Consider the following 15,021-nt stretch of genomic DNA (forward strand, 5'->3'; position numbering starts at 1 on the left):
GGCTGATTGGGAATGGCGTAGCCTTCCAATTCTGCAGCTTGGCATTTGGTCCCATATACAGCACCTCAGCGATGCTTGAGCCCTCCCCTAGCTGGACCATGTGGGTTTCATATAGTATCTTCCTCATTGCCCCACAGATCTCTTCAATCTCTTCGGAGGTAAAGGCCTCATCTTCTTCTTTCTTCTGGTATTTTGGCTTGACAAATGTTATGTACAGATACAGAACCGGCTGAGGCAAGACCCAACCATCATTCTTTCTATCATCTGCCCATCTTATATCAGCTGGAGTGGGTCGGAAGCCTACCCCGAAGAACTTTTCACTGGTGGGCAGGGTGATAAGTTCAACTATCCCTTGCAATGATTTCCCAAGTCCCTTCCCCAGTTTGAAGCCATGTCGGATCATTTCTTTGGCCACCATGATTGATGCATTAGAAAGGAAGGGTTGGGGGCAAGGGTTTCCTTCTTTGTACTGGTCTGCAACCACAATTTCAAAAGCCTGATAAACTATGTGCTCACTCCCCTCTCTTGCTTCAAGACATGGGACTGATGGGTCCCGATAAATTGATTGCTCATCTTCTCCGTGGACCACGATCTCTTGATCCTCATGCTCGAACTTCACCATTTGATGAAGAGTAGAGGGTACAACCCCCGCTGCATGAATCCATGGCCTCCCCAAAAGAAAGTTGTAGGATATGTCCATATCTAGAACCTGGAAGGTTACTTCAAAGTCTACTGGGCCGATGGTCAGAATTAGATCGATCTCTCCAATTGTGTCCCTTTTGATGCCATCGAAGGCACGTACGCAGACATTGTTGGGTCGGATTATTTCGGTCCCGATTTCCATGCGCTGTAGAGTTGAAAGTGGGCAAATGTCTACTCCAAAGCCTCCGTCCAACATAACCCTTTTCACGTAGTGCCCTTTGCATTTGACTGTTAGGTGCAGGGCTTTGTTATGTGTGGCCCCTTCTGAGGGCAAATCATTTTTGTTGAAAGTGATCTGGTTGATTGCGAAAAATCTTTCTTCCATTCTCTCCAACTGCTCTACAGAAGTGTCAACAGGCACATATGTTTCGTTAAGGGTCTTGATCAATACCTTCTGATGTTCGGCGGAGTTCATCAACAAACCCAACAAGGAGACTTATTCGAGAAATTTTCGAAGCTGGTCAATCACCTCATAATCTGTCATTTTCATGTTTTAAAAGAAAGCCTCCGCTTCTTCGGCACTCACGGGCTTCTTAAGTGGGAAGCGCTTTCTAGTAGCGTTGTTCACCTCTTCCAAATTGGAATACTTTTCAACAAGGTTATTTTCTTGAACTTCTCCTGGGATTTCTTTGCCCTTATAGGTCACCACCGTTTTGTTGTAGTTCCAGGGCACAACAGTAGGATCTTTCATGGGCTTCTGCGGCACGCGTCCAATAACCATAGACTCATTCAGCCTCGATGGCTTAATTGACCCCCACATCACATAAGCCCCCTTGGGCACATACATCTGGGTTGTTTTGTTCAGCTCGAATCTCCTGGGAGGACTCAATGTCATCTGCTTTTCTTTACGGCCTTGAGGGACGTAGAGAACAACATCTTTGGGAGGCGTTGCCCCGGTCTCAACTTCAATTTTCTTCTCTGACTTTGGAGGGGTGGTTTCTTTCTTTTTCTCCTCTTTATCTTTCTTCGGGGAAGCTTTTGGTTTCTTTTCTTCGTCAGCAATGGCAATGATGACCTTCAATGCTGGGTCAAATTCCTTATCCTCACAAATCATTCCAATTACCGGTCCGTTGTTATGGGCTGGCAGTGGGTTGTTGGTCACATTGGGAACATTTTCATCCCTCAGCACTATCTTCCTTTATTCTATCAAGTTCTCCACGACTCTCTTCAGAGTCCAGCAATCATCAGTGTCATGCCCTTCTACCCCTGAGTGATAGGCGCATCGGGTACCGGCTCTGTAAGCGGGTGATGCTGGGTTTTGCCTGGTTTGAGGAACAGGCTGTAGCAGACCTATTTGAACAAACTTTGGTAACAGGCTGGAGTAGGTTTCGCCAATTGGTGTGGAATTTGGCCTCTTGGGCGGTTCATGAGGGTGGAAATTATTTTGTGGAGGACGGGGGTTGTAGTGGGTTTGGTAAGGAGGTTGGTTTCTAGGAAATAGAGCTTGATTTCTGTTGGCTTGTTGTTGTGGCCGGACATAAGACTGAGCATTCATGACCGAGTATGGCTGAGGAGTATAGGCCAAGTCTTGGTAAGGGTAATAGTGTTGCGGGGTCCTTTCTGAGAAAAGGGATCTGGGAGTACAGTTTCTCCTTGCACCCGACACTGCCATGGATGTTTCTTCCTTTTTATTTCCCTTTGCTATTCCTCCATACCCACCCTGAATGGCTTGGGAGGTAGCTCTGATAGCGGATTGGCTTAGAATTCGACCCATTTTCAGCCCATTTTCAACCATTTCGCCAATCTTGATAGCTTCAGCGAATGGTTTACCCATTGCGGACATCATATTTTGGAAGTAGTCAGCTTCCTGAGCTTGAAGGAAAACTGTGACCATTTCAACCTCATCCATCGGAGGCTTTACCCTGGATGCCTGCTCACGCAATTTAACTGCGTACTTTCGGAAGCTTTCTGAGGATTTCTTTTTCAAGTTTGTCAATGAGTTCCTATCTGGAGCAATATCAATGTTTTACTGGAACTGCCTGACAAAATCTCTAGCAAGATCATCCCAGATGTACCAGCGGGATATATCCTGGTCCATGTACCACTCAGATGCGATGCCAACCAGACTTTCTCCGAAATAGGCCATGAGTAGTTCTTCCTTTCCACCGGCTCCTCGTAACTGATTGCAATATCTCTTGAGATGAGCAATAGGATCACCATGCCCATCGTACTTCTCAAATTTTGGGGTTTTGAATCCCAATGGTAGGTGCACATGAGGGAACATGCATAAGTCGGCATAGGATACACTTTTCTGTCCACTCAACCCTTGTATGCTTTTGAGACTCTGTTCCATACTCCTCATCTTCCTCACAATCTCTTCTTGCTCAGGAGTTTTGGTGGTATTTTCTTGCCCCGCAGTGAACCCAAATTGGGGTAGTTGAGGGTAAGTATAAGTAGGAAACTGAGGAGGTTCCACTGGGAAAGATGGTGCTTGAAATGTGAAGGAAGATGAATCAAAGTTAGGCCTGGGTAAAGCAGGTTGTGCCGTAGCTGAACAAGGTGGCGCGGTGAATATGTTTGAAGCCGCACTTGAAGCTAACACCTGGGGGCGAGACTCAGAAGGTGTTCCAGCAAAGTGGGCTGAAATGGTAGGATATCCCAGTGGGGTATTTGGATAACTTATGGGGATGTTGGAGGTCCCACTTGCCCTTGGAAAAAGCTCAGGGAATCCAGGGATCGCACTTGGCGGTTCTTTTCCATTGGCCCAGGCGTCCCACATTTCCATCATGCGGAGACGCAGAATTCTATTTTCCTCAGCCGTTGCTGACTCAGAAGTTGGGATGGCCGAGATCGGACTATCCTCTAGAATAGGAACTGTTGGCAGAGGAATTTTCGAAGACATTTCAACGCTTCCTTTTGACCTTGTGAAGTATGAATGTAAAGCCAGATTACCACAAAACCAACCACCTTACTATATAACCTTTTCAATAGTAGACAACAAACCAGTTAGTTTGAAGCAATTAACACATAGGAGATCGCACGTTGGGGTGTGATGCACTTGTACAGTTAAATGTGTTTCTACATGTTTCGCAATGGCTGCATGTTTCATCCCGGCTCTGCTTATTTTCCCAATTTTCTTTTTCTTTCCACTTTTGGCTTTTGTACTTCTCCTCTTATTACCATTTTCCACTCTTTTCTTTTCACTCTTTTCTTTCCTCTCTTTCCTTGCCTTTTTTTTCGTTTTTCTTTTGGCTCTCTTTTTCACATCCCTCTCTTATTTGAGTTATTTACAAAAATCGTGACCGGATCCGATGAGGATTGCCTACGTATCACGACGCCGCGTGAATCAGATCATTACGTAGTTCAAGAAAAACAAGTGCGAAAAATAAAGAAACAATTTTTTGGGAATTTTCAAATTTTCATTAATAAAACTCCTAAACTTTCTATTACAAAAGACTTCAAACTACTCATTTTCTTGGAATTTTAAAACTACCAACAGACTAAAAAATAATTTCCAAAATATAGACTCAATAAGTGAAAAATCATGAATACATCAATGCTTCGACTCTTGGGGCCCGTGGGACATCATTCGGTCTCACGGGCCTACGTGCGAGATCCCCTTGAAGCCGCTCCAAATCACTCATTATCTGGCGGACAAATGTCATTACAGCAGCGAGTCTGATTCATATCCTCACATGCGTGGCATTTCATGATGATGTAGTCGGCAATGGCTCTAACCCTCTCTCGGACAATACCCTTTTCCTGAAGTAAACGCCCAATTTGCTGATTCCGGGCTTCCAACACTTGAGTGTCATGATGATTTTGATTCCGTAATTGTTGCATATCTTCGTCCATTTGGGCCATCAAAGCATAACAATGTTCCCTATCAGCTTTAAAATTCCTGGCCTGTTTGTCTGCCTCATTTTCAAGGGTGATTAGCTTTCTCTTTAAATTGGCTATTGTCCCCTCATATTTTCTTTTCATTTGTCGCACAAACTCTGGCCGCCCTTCTGCATTCTCTGCCAATTGTGCTCGGACTTTTGCTAGACTAGCCTCAGATTTTTCTAGGTCATCTTGACACTCAAGTACTTTCTTTCTCAGACCGCTTATAAGCCTTTCATTTGCCGGGCTTCTTTCCGGGTTTCTAGCAGCTATTCTCATTTTATGGATTTGAGCTTTGAGAGCTTCGTTTTCCTGAGTTAGCTTTTTCTTTTCCCCTTCATCTGCGGCAGCTTGGATACTGTGGCCAAATTTGAGGTCCCTGATTTGTCCCTCTAATTTACTTATCTTAGCCATATAGCTTTCTTCTTTTGCCAACCAGCCCCACTGCTCCTGCGAGTCGTTAGTGAATTGTTGGACATTAGGTCTCTTAGCAGGTCTCTCGGGCTCTCGAGGAATTTGAAATCTTTTGCCAAACCAAACCATATAATTGGGGTCTACCTCACCTCTAGCTAGATCCCACACCATAGTCTTGGGTTCGAGAAATCTGCACTCATTCCAAACTTGGCGAACTCTTCCTTCTGGAAATACAGCCTTTGGGCCCAATTCGACGACATGTACACTCAAATCTTCGTCATGGGGGACGGTTTGAAATCTTCCTAGTTGGCGCAAAACCCTGTGAGGAGTATATGGTTGGATGCTCCGGATGCCCATTAGGAGAAAGTAGCACACTTTAGCTAACATGTATATGACTTCGGTGGCAGGGAGCCATCCGAACGTCCACTCAATTTAATCCGAAGTTAAAGAACTTTAGTGGGCAAACCAAGCTTTGGTACCCTCTTGAAATTCAACCCCCGCCACTCGGCTTTCAAATTTTTCGATGCAATCCAAACCGGTCATGCCGTAGTTCATACACCCGACACGGTGGCAGAGATGTTCCAGTATCCACAATTGTAGTAGTAAGTTGCAGCCTTGGAAGAATTTTCCCCTTTCTCGACAGATGGTCAAAGCTCGGTAAATCTCAGATAAGATCAGGGGAACTAATGTGCCATTAGCTTTCTTGATTGCGACATCAACCATTCCCACGAGGCCCAATTCTATGTTGCCGTCTTTTCGCGGACATATTATAACACCCAAGAATGCTACTATAAAAACCAAACCCCGCCTTGCCTCCCATTTATCTTTATTTCCGGCATGGGTCAGACCAGTATTCGGTGCTTTGAAACCTTGGGGATTGCCATAGCGTTGGTACATGAACTGGAAAGTGCAAAACCCTCAAGATAAATTCCTGAATATCCCGGCTAATACTCAACATATCCAGAAACTTGTGAGGAGATACTGGTCTCGGTGACACCGGGTACCGACTTCTAAGGTTTCCGCTAAGGCCGGCGTCACCCACAATTTCCTCTAGCGTGGGTGTGAGCTCAAAATCAGAAAAGCGAAACACATTGCGAGTCGGATCCCAAAAAGGTATCAAGGCTTCAATCATGTCCAATCTTGTCTTGATGTTAAAAAGTCCGACAAGACCACCCAAAACTTTTATCACAGTTCCTCGGCTACCTTTTCCTAGGTCATTCCACCACATGTGGAACTGTAAGGGGATCTCTTCAAGAGATGTGAAGGGTTCGTTTTCATCTGTGCTCATCCTGCACATTTATTAGGGTGATTTAATTTAAAAGGTTATGACTCATTTTGACTCAAGAAAAGGTTATCACTATTTTTTTTTTAAATTTTCATAAAAAATCGGGCTTTGCAAATACAGCCTTTCAGCACTTCGGGGAAGAAGATTTTAAGGTTGTGTTTGCTAAACGGCCAAAACCTTAAAAAACTACTAAAGGTGGTTGTTCTTGCAAAAACGGCCTTCCGGCGCCCTTTTGGGGACATTCAACTATTTTAGACAAGAATGACATCACCTTCTTATTTACAATCAAAACAAATTTTTTTGTTCTTTTTGGCCTATTTTTACAAAAATGAAGTTGGACCCGATGGGGGTTGCCTACGTATCCCACATCTGGTGAGAATCAAACTAACGTAGATCGGGAAGACCAAAAATAAAGTAAATAAACTAACTCTTTTTTTTTGAATATTTTAATTTCCGCAAGAAAGACTTATAAAGAAGAAAGAAAATATTTTTTATTTCAATTTTTTTTTTTGGGAATTTCGAAAGAAGAAAGATTTTTTTTTTTAATTTAGACTTTTACTGTTTTTTTTGGGAATTTCGATAGAAAAAAAAAACTTCTAAAGAATAAAGAAAAATATTTTTGGAATTTTATTTTGAATTTATGAAAGAAATGCTTCTAAAAAAATAAAATATTTTTGAATTTTGAATTTTCTTTTCAATTTTGAAAGAAGAATGAAAATATTTTTGGATTTTTGGAAAAAACTAAAAGAAAATATTTTTGTATATACAAAAATATTTTTGTATATATATATATTTTAAAAACAATTAGGGTCTAAAGAAGCAGTAAAAGAAAATATTTTTGTATATATTTTTTTAAAAAAAACAATTAGTTTCTAAAGAAGCAAGTAATAGAAAATATATTTTTTTTGAATTTTTTGAAAATTGGGGTTTAAAAAAAAGACTTTTCTAGAGAGGAAGTAAAGGAAAATATTTTTGGATTTTTTTTTTTTTGAAAATTATGGGTCGGAACCGATGAGGTTGCCTACGTATCTCACATTCGGTGAGAATCAGACCAGCGTAGTTCGCCAGTTTTGACAGAACATGGCAGTTGAAAACTTTGGCTCATTTGGAGATGAATTTTTTTTTTTTCCGGAATTTCGGCAGAGTTTCAGAATTTTCTAAATACCTACCTCTCACTCCTATATTATTATTATTGTATTTTGATTTTTTGATTTTTTTTTTGATTTTCTTCCTCTATTCTAGAAGTCGGTCAACATGCAAGCCGAAACAAACAGATGCGCAAGTAGCACGTAAGATGCAACAGGATGATCTTTTTCATTTGGGTACACCTGTCCTAGACAGACTCAACCCCTGTGTTGAGTCTCCAAGGTCAAATGCACATGATGCAAACAAACGTTCCTACTAGGGATCCGGCATGAGGCTTGTTATACTAGGTTTAAAAACCTGGGTTTATTGTTCTAGATCTTGCTTACCCGAGCGGACAGCTCGAGCCGAGGGGGCCAGCATGCTGGGAATACAGAAGCTTCACCGGCTTTGCAACTTGTCCGAACCTCGTTCTAAAATTGGGATAAGACTCTAACAGAAAAGAAGTCACACGAAGTGCACACTTCCCAGATGATTTAGAAGACTCAGAGAGAGGAGGGTTTCGTAGCAATTTATATACAGTCCAAACAATATCAAAGCGGTAAAAGCGGCATTTAGCACATTAGGCTCAACATGTAAAAATTAGATAAAACAAGCAACTATAACAGTTATTCTAAGCTCGAATTCTTGAACCCTGAACCGAAGTTCTGGGTTTGGATCCCCAGCAGAGTCGCCAGAGCTGTCACACCTCCTTTTTACACACCCGAAGGTATATAAGGGAGGTTTTCCAATTTAAGTGACATTATTCGAAATGGGATTAATTATTCAATTCAGAGTCGCCACTTGGGATAGTTTATTTGGTGTCCCAAGTCACCGATTTATTTTAAATCCCAAATCGAGGAAATTTCGACTTTCCTTTTGAAGTCTGCGAACCAGAAATTCTGAGTAGGGAATTCTGTTAACCCGGGAGAAGGTGTTAGGCACCCCCGGATTCCGTGGTTCTAACACGCGGTCGCTTAAACTATTATAATTGGTCTATTATCTGATTTATTACATGTTTTAGCCTATGGTACATTTTTAACTTATTAGCCGCTTTTAATTAGTTTTAGGAAGATTCAACATTATCTAAAACATGCTTGAACCACGCCACATGAAATGCACCCACGGTCTATGACACATTTTATTTAACGTTGTTGAGATTTGGATTTGGGTCACACGAAATGCACACCCGAGTTTAAGGAAATTAATTTAAATAGTGCGCCTAAAGCAACTACGCACTTTCAAGTTTACGAGGGCCATGAAAAATTCAACTAAATGGAACGCCTCGATTTCTAAGGATTAAATTAAATGAGGGCCATGATTTTTGAGATTTTATTTGGCATGGCGCGCCTTGATTATTCTAAAAGGATTGTATTCAATTTAAAGCAAACTACAAATGTTCATGATTATTGTAAGGCCATGGATTATAGTAGCTCTCTACTCTCTCGGGGTAGGGGTAAGGTCTACGTACTCACTATCCTCTCCAGAACCTGCTTGTGGAATTATACGGGGTTGTTATTATTGTTGTTGTTTCCTTAAAGCACTGCTTATCTCTACACGATCCAAAGTTTTTCCAACACTTCAAGTCTTTAACAAAAATTCTTTGAGCACAACCTTTCCACTCAAGGATTTTCAACACAGAACGTTATACACTTATATAGATAAATTGATTTCTTGTTCTTATCAGATAATAAGCTCCACACTTCTAAAACATACTTAAAAGCTCCTTCAGTCCCAAATGACTTATTCTTATCAGGATGAAGTATGAGAGCTAATTTTCTATATTGTTTCCTTATCGCCTCATCATCAGCTTTCGGACTAACACCAACAAAACATTAACTCTCACCCTAATATGGTGCAGAAACTAAATAGAACAATTACATTGGGGCAGTAAGTAGTAGTCAGTGAATGGAGAAACTTTAAGCCCAGTTTTTTAACCAATTTATTGTAACAACAACGAATAGCTCCATAATCTTTTATAGTTATAGAAACACATTGAATTAACTTCATAACTACTAGTTGAGCATATAATGCCAAACAACATGTCATATAAACAATATTCCCAAACAGCAGGTCATACAAACGCTCAACGAATTATTTCAAAGCTTAACTCATTGTGACAAACAATTAGCCGTCAACAATTAATTACATCATTTTTGGACTAAAATCCATACCTCAATCAGTAGTAATATATCGTGAAATTAGCCCGATTAAAAGCAAAGAAAGGGGCAGGGAGCTCAGCGATGAGACAGACAGCAGCAGCAGCGAAATTGACCAAATAAGGTCTGAAATAAGAGTGAACTCCAGCAGCGGGAATAGCGACAAGGTCGTTCAATCCGACTCCATTTTTTTGGAACAAAATCCGAAATTGGGAAGCCAGGGAATGAGAATTTTTTTTTATTCTTTTTTTTTTGTTTTCTGATTTCGAAATAGAAACAGAACTAGAGCGAAGAACTGAACTCAAACTTTTCTTCTTTTTCTCGATTTTTTTTTTGTATCTTTGTTCTAGGAATTGAAAGAAAATTCTGAAATTAATCCGAAACTTAACAAAAAAAAGAACCAAACAAAAATCTTTTCCCCCTTTTCTCGAATTTCAGTCCCAAAATCTCCTGTTCCCGTCACTCCCAAAAATTTCTCTGTTCTCTTACTTTCGGATCTAAGATTCACAGGGTTCGAACTCAAGATTTTGTTTTATCTCTTGGGAAAGGGTTAGAATCCGTGTGAAATTGATAGCGTGACAGAGTGTGTGGGAAATGAAGATGATTTTGAGAAGAAGAAGGAACAAATGGAAATGGAGAAGAAGAAAAAGGGCTGGATGCGCCGTTTCTCTCTATTTCTAAGGGGTCTGCCCCATCTCCTCTTCTGATCTTTTTTTTTTCTAAGTCTTAGCTTTTATTAGGTTTTAATTAAAAGGGTCTTGGGTCAAACCGGGTCGGGTCATGGGTGGTTTGGGCTTGGGTCAAGGGGAGTTTTGGATCAGATCTGGGTTGGGTGAGAATTGGCCCAATTTCACAAGGCAAACCTTTTTCCAATTCTTTCTTTTATTTTTTCTAATTTTTCCTTTTTTTAAATTAAAATCCTACAAATTAAAAATCCTAACTTATCCAAAAGCGTGAAATTAAACTAATTAGCTAATTATAAGAAATTATAAAAGCTACTTGATCTTAAATTAAAAGAGAAAAATTAATAAGCTAAAAATTAAAAGACAAAAATGTAAAAATGAGCTATTTTTGTGATTTTCGAATTTCTATAAAACAAATAATTACTGGTTAATTCTAAAAATGTAAAAACAAATCCTAAATGTAATGCATGATATTTTTGATATTTTTTCATGATTAAGATAAAAATTAAACATGCACAAAATGCAAACAATTAAATAAAAATCTTACAAAATCCTATAAAATGGCAAATAATTGAAAAAATCTATTTTTCTTTGATTTTATAGGAGCATTTCGTATAGGGCAAAAATCACGTGCTTACAGTTGTCAGAGTAAAAGCAGTCACAGAATAGTAAAATTTTGTGTAGGCTTAGTGAAACAATGGAAATATCGAACTCTTAAATTTGGCGGCTGCTTGTGCAAAAGAATAATGAACGACTTAAGCACGAATTGATAACAATTGATGTTTAGAGATGAACCAATCTACTTTCCTGTAATTTAATTGAGTTATGCTCGAGAGAGCGAGTTGAGAATTGATAAGAATTGAGAGACTTCATCAGTGGTTAGAGTAGGTCTCAAGATGAACACTTAACCCAAGAGGATTCATTAGATGCAATAGAGTTTATTAATGAATCACTCTGGGATTTATGACCTATATTTTTGTGTTTCCTTAGATTTTTTTTTCTTCTTGTTTATGTGTTTTATTAGCTTCATTGGGTCATTCTTGATTCTTTTTTGGTTTTAGGTTTAAAAGGTAAAAATCCTATTCGCAGTTAAGGTACTTGCTCCTGTGTATTCCCCACTTGAAATCCTTTTTATTTCACTATACTTGCAGCTGATTTGTCTATTCGCCTAAATTTATTATAAATTAATTCATTTGGGGTTCTGCAAAGTTAGGTCAGTGGGAAAGGTTTGGTTGAATCAACGATTTGAAATTATACCCATGGCATGAATGGATTACATTGGACTTCAATTAATAGAATTGAACTATGTCTGAATATTGTTGGACGTATTGGAGCGTTGAAATTGAAAGTCCATGGTTGAGGAAAGTAGAGATATAACCTTCCTTACAACTTTTTCTCAAATTAAAATAATTACGAAAAGTTTAGAAATGTGAATACGTGTTAATAGGACAATCACGCGTGTATTTTTCATATTTTATTAATGCATTCAACGACTCTATATATGGCTTATGATTTGTGAAGGTAACACACTTCAATGATTTACAGGTTATTTTTATGAATATAATTTTTAGGAAACGATATGACAAGAATAAAGTTATTATGAAAGCTATGATTTCGTTATGTTTTCAAATATGAAGGTCATATTATATATGTTTAATGTTTAAGCTATGAGTTCATGATACACGTTTATAATGAGGCCATGAGTGCCATTTTATGAGAGAAAGTTATCATGGGCGATTAGTGTAAATGTAAGGATATGCACGAGGCCAAAAGTGCCAGTTATATTATATGAAAATATTTTGGGAGTAATTTAGATAATTGAGAGGGTATTCAGATATACGGTTTTGACTTAGAAATCATACCTGCTGATGTGAGATTATAACTTATATTATTTTTTGAATGACGACTGATGTTCGGCCAAAAATGCATATATTTTTTCATTGTTGTCTCATGTTCTAGTACTTTTAATCATTTTTGAGTATTAATTATATTATTTTGTGCTTAATATTATAATTTAACTGTGTAGGAATAAAGTAATGCGAAGATAAAAAGATTTGAAGCAAAATTAAATAAAACGCGAAAAAAAAAAGAAAAAAAATTAAAATAATAAAAAAAGGGGGACACCCTTTGTGTTTTGTCCCCCAAGTGGAGACAACAAAACAAGATAATGCAATTGGTGAAGTAACGCAGCTAAGAAAAGAATTGCAAAAACGTGAAAAGCTCGCTGCTTTAAGCGCCAGGACTAGCGCTTAGCCTGGACGTTCAAAATGTGAACATGTTCTATTTTGATCGGGATTCGGTTATTTCGACCCCAAAATGCTTCAACTTATATAAAAGCCAACCTAAACCTATTTTGGAGGGAGAAGGACGTTTTTGAGAAAAAAAACACAAGCACAAAGCCGCCGTGGAGGCCGGAATTTATCAAATTCCATTTTTCTTCTATCAAACTGAGTATTTTTTTTATATTTCTTTGTATGATTTGTTGTTTGACTACTATGTCTATGTGGAGCTAAACTTCACGTTCTAGGGTTGTGGTTCTTTCATGACTATTGTTATTCGAATATTGATTTTGATTTCTTAGTTTATCGTATTGGTTTATTTATTCAATCCCGCACTTAATTATTTGATTGTTTGATCACCAATTGAATACTATCTACAAATCTAGAATTGAACTCGAAAGTGGGAATTCTAAATTGCATATAGGATTGAGTAGAGCAAGTTCTTGTACTTGGACATCGGGAAACCGATTCACGGTTAGGATAGACATATACCTAATTGCCTTGCTTGGTTGATTTACAGGAATTATAAATGCGTTCTTGTTAGTTCTAATTCCATAGACATATAGGCGTTATGTTAGCTTGAATATGCGAGTAAGAACTCGATAGATTCTTCTGAGCAATATTAACCCTATTAACCAATAAACCAGATAAATTAATTAGTTAATTCTATTGAAGAATACAATATGATTGTTAGATAGCTCATAACCCTAGATCATTTTCATCTCATTGATAACATAAAAATCTGCTCTTCCTCTGTTCAAAGTTCATTATTTGTTTTTATTTATTTTAATTAGTTTAGAATCAAATAGTTCTAGTTTTAATTCTTGTATAGATAATTAGGATAGTCTAATTTAGTTAATAGTTAATCACAAGTCCTCGCGGATTCGACATCCGACTTTTAGTCACTTTATTACTTGATGATCGCGTACACTTGCGTGTGCGTTTGGCCGCAACAAGTTTTTGGCGCTGTTGCCGAGGACTTAGAAATTAACTAGTCTACTAGATTAGATATTTTTTTTATCTATTCATTTTTTTTTAGTTTAGTTAGTATTTCTTATTTATTTTAACATGACATCTTGGAATGAAAGTTACTCGAATGATGGTTATTGTTATTTTGATGATCCTTGTCCATATTGTGGAGGACCACCCTGGTAGAAAAATTGTCAAAATGTTCCCAGGAGCGAGTTGTGCTCACAATCTCAATCCTTTGAGTGGAATATTTGTAATATATGTGGTGGTCAAGATGGTCATTGGGATGGTTGTCCTAATTCTTTTTATTTTTCTTTATACCCTTATTATAATCTTTCTAACAGTGTTTGTGAGTTGATAGGGGCAATGAAGTGCAGGATATGGAACCTGATGCATATATTAGAGATATTTTGAGGCAAGTACCAGAACAACAGGATGAACTCAAAAAAGATATGAAAAGGATGAGGGCAACAATCACAAGAATGAAGGCCAATATGGAAAAATTAAATGAAGAGAGTGAGTACCAGAAAGAGGAAAATTTTGAAAAGGAGGAGATTTTGAGTCAAACTTGGCTGGTAGAACAAGCTGAAAGATTGGAAATATATGAGGCTCAACGTGAGGAAATTACAGATGGGATTAGAGACTTAATAGAAGGAAGAGCTGAACTGGGACAAGAAATCGAAAAATTTGGCATTGTTATTCACGACTTGGGAGCTAAATTGATTGCAAAGGTTGATGCGTCTAACGCCCAACAAAATAATAATGACTTGTGTGAAGCTGAAAAGAAGGTTATACGCCAAATTAAGGAGCTAAAAGTGGAGAGCCAATCATTCGAGCATGTTTTTGTTGATGGTGCCCATGTTGAGAAAGTTACACTAGAGCCATGCGAGGAAGCGGATAATGTTATATTTGAAGATCCGAGTGCATGTAAAAATGAGGATGTAAATAGTAACACAATTCTAGAATTAAGGCGTATTGATCCTCATTCCATACATTTTTCAACATTGTGTTTAGATGACGACATGGAAATCGAGTCATCTGAGCCTTTGGAGGAGCAAATGAACGAGGAACAGGGTGCCTATATTCTTGAATTTATTGTTTCAAAAAGTCAAAATTACATTCCTCATCTAAAGGCCAAGAAGTGTAAAACGCGTTATTGGTTGCTTGGCCCAATTAAATTTGCTTCACCGCCTAAGGAGCATAACAGAAAGCTTGAAGCCAAATTAGAGTCTCAATTTATAAGCTCGAGGTGGAGGCAAAAAGTGGTTCACGTTGTGCCGCGACGTTAAATTAGGCGTTTGTTGGGAGGCAACCCAGCTTTACTGTTTTCTTTTAATTTTTTTTCTTATTATATTATTTTTGTAGTATTTTTTTATTTATTTTGTAGGATTATAAGCATACGAAGCAAAGCTATTGGAAGAGTGCAAAAGCGAGCTAGATGGTAAGGACTAAGTCTGAGGTACCCGTGTGAGCACGTGATTTTTTGCTTCACGAAAACTACTCCAAAAGAAATCAAAAATAAAACAAATATCATCTGTGTACAATTTTGAGAATTTACGTGACATTTTGGTAATTATTTTGTCCAT

General features: G+C 38.3%; 1 protein-coding gene across 1 annotated transcript; it reads left to right on the forward strand.

Moving 5' to 3' along the window:
* The first annotated feature begins 13,815 nt into the window (after positions 1 to 13,815).
* Positions 13,816 to 14,724, forward strand: LOC138870576 (uncharacterized). Its single transcript, XM_070148395.1, has one exon. The coding sequence runs from the start codon at positions 13,816 to 13,818 to the stop codon at positions 14,722 to 14,724; it is 909 nt and encodes a 302-aa protein (XP_070004496.1).
* The last annotated feature ends 297 nt before the right edge of the window (positions 14,725 to 15,021 follow it).

Source organism: Nicotiana sylvestris, chromosome 6 (assembly GCF_000393655.2).
Source record: "Nicotiana sylvestris chromosome 6, ASM39365v2, whole genome shotgun sequence".
NCBI lineage: Eukaryota > Viridiplantae > Streptophyta > Magnoliopsida > Solanales > Solanaceae > Nicotiana > Nicotiana sylvestris.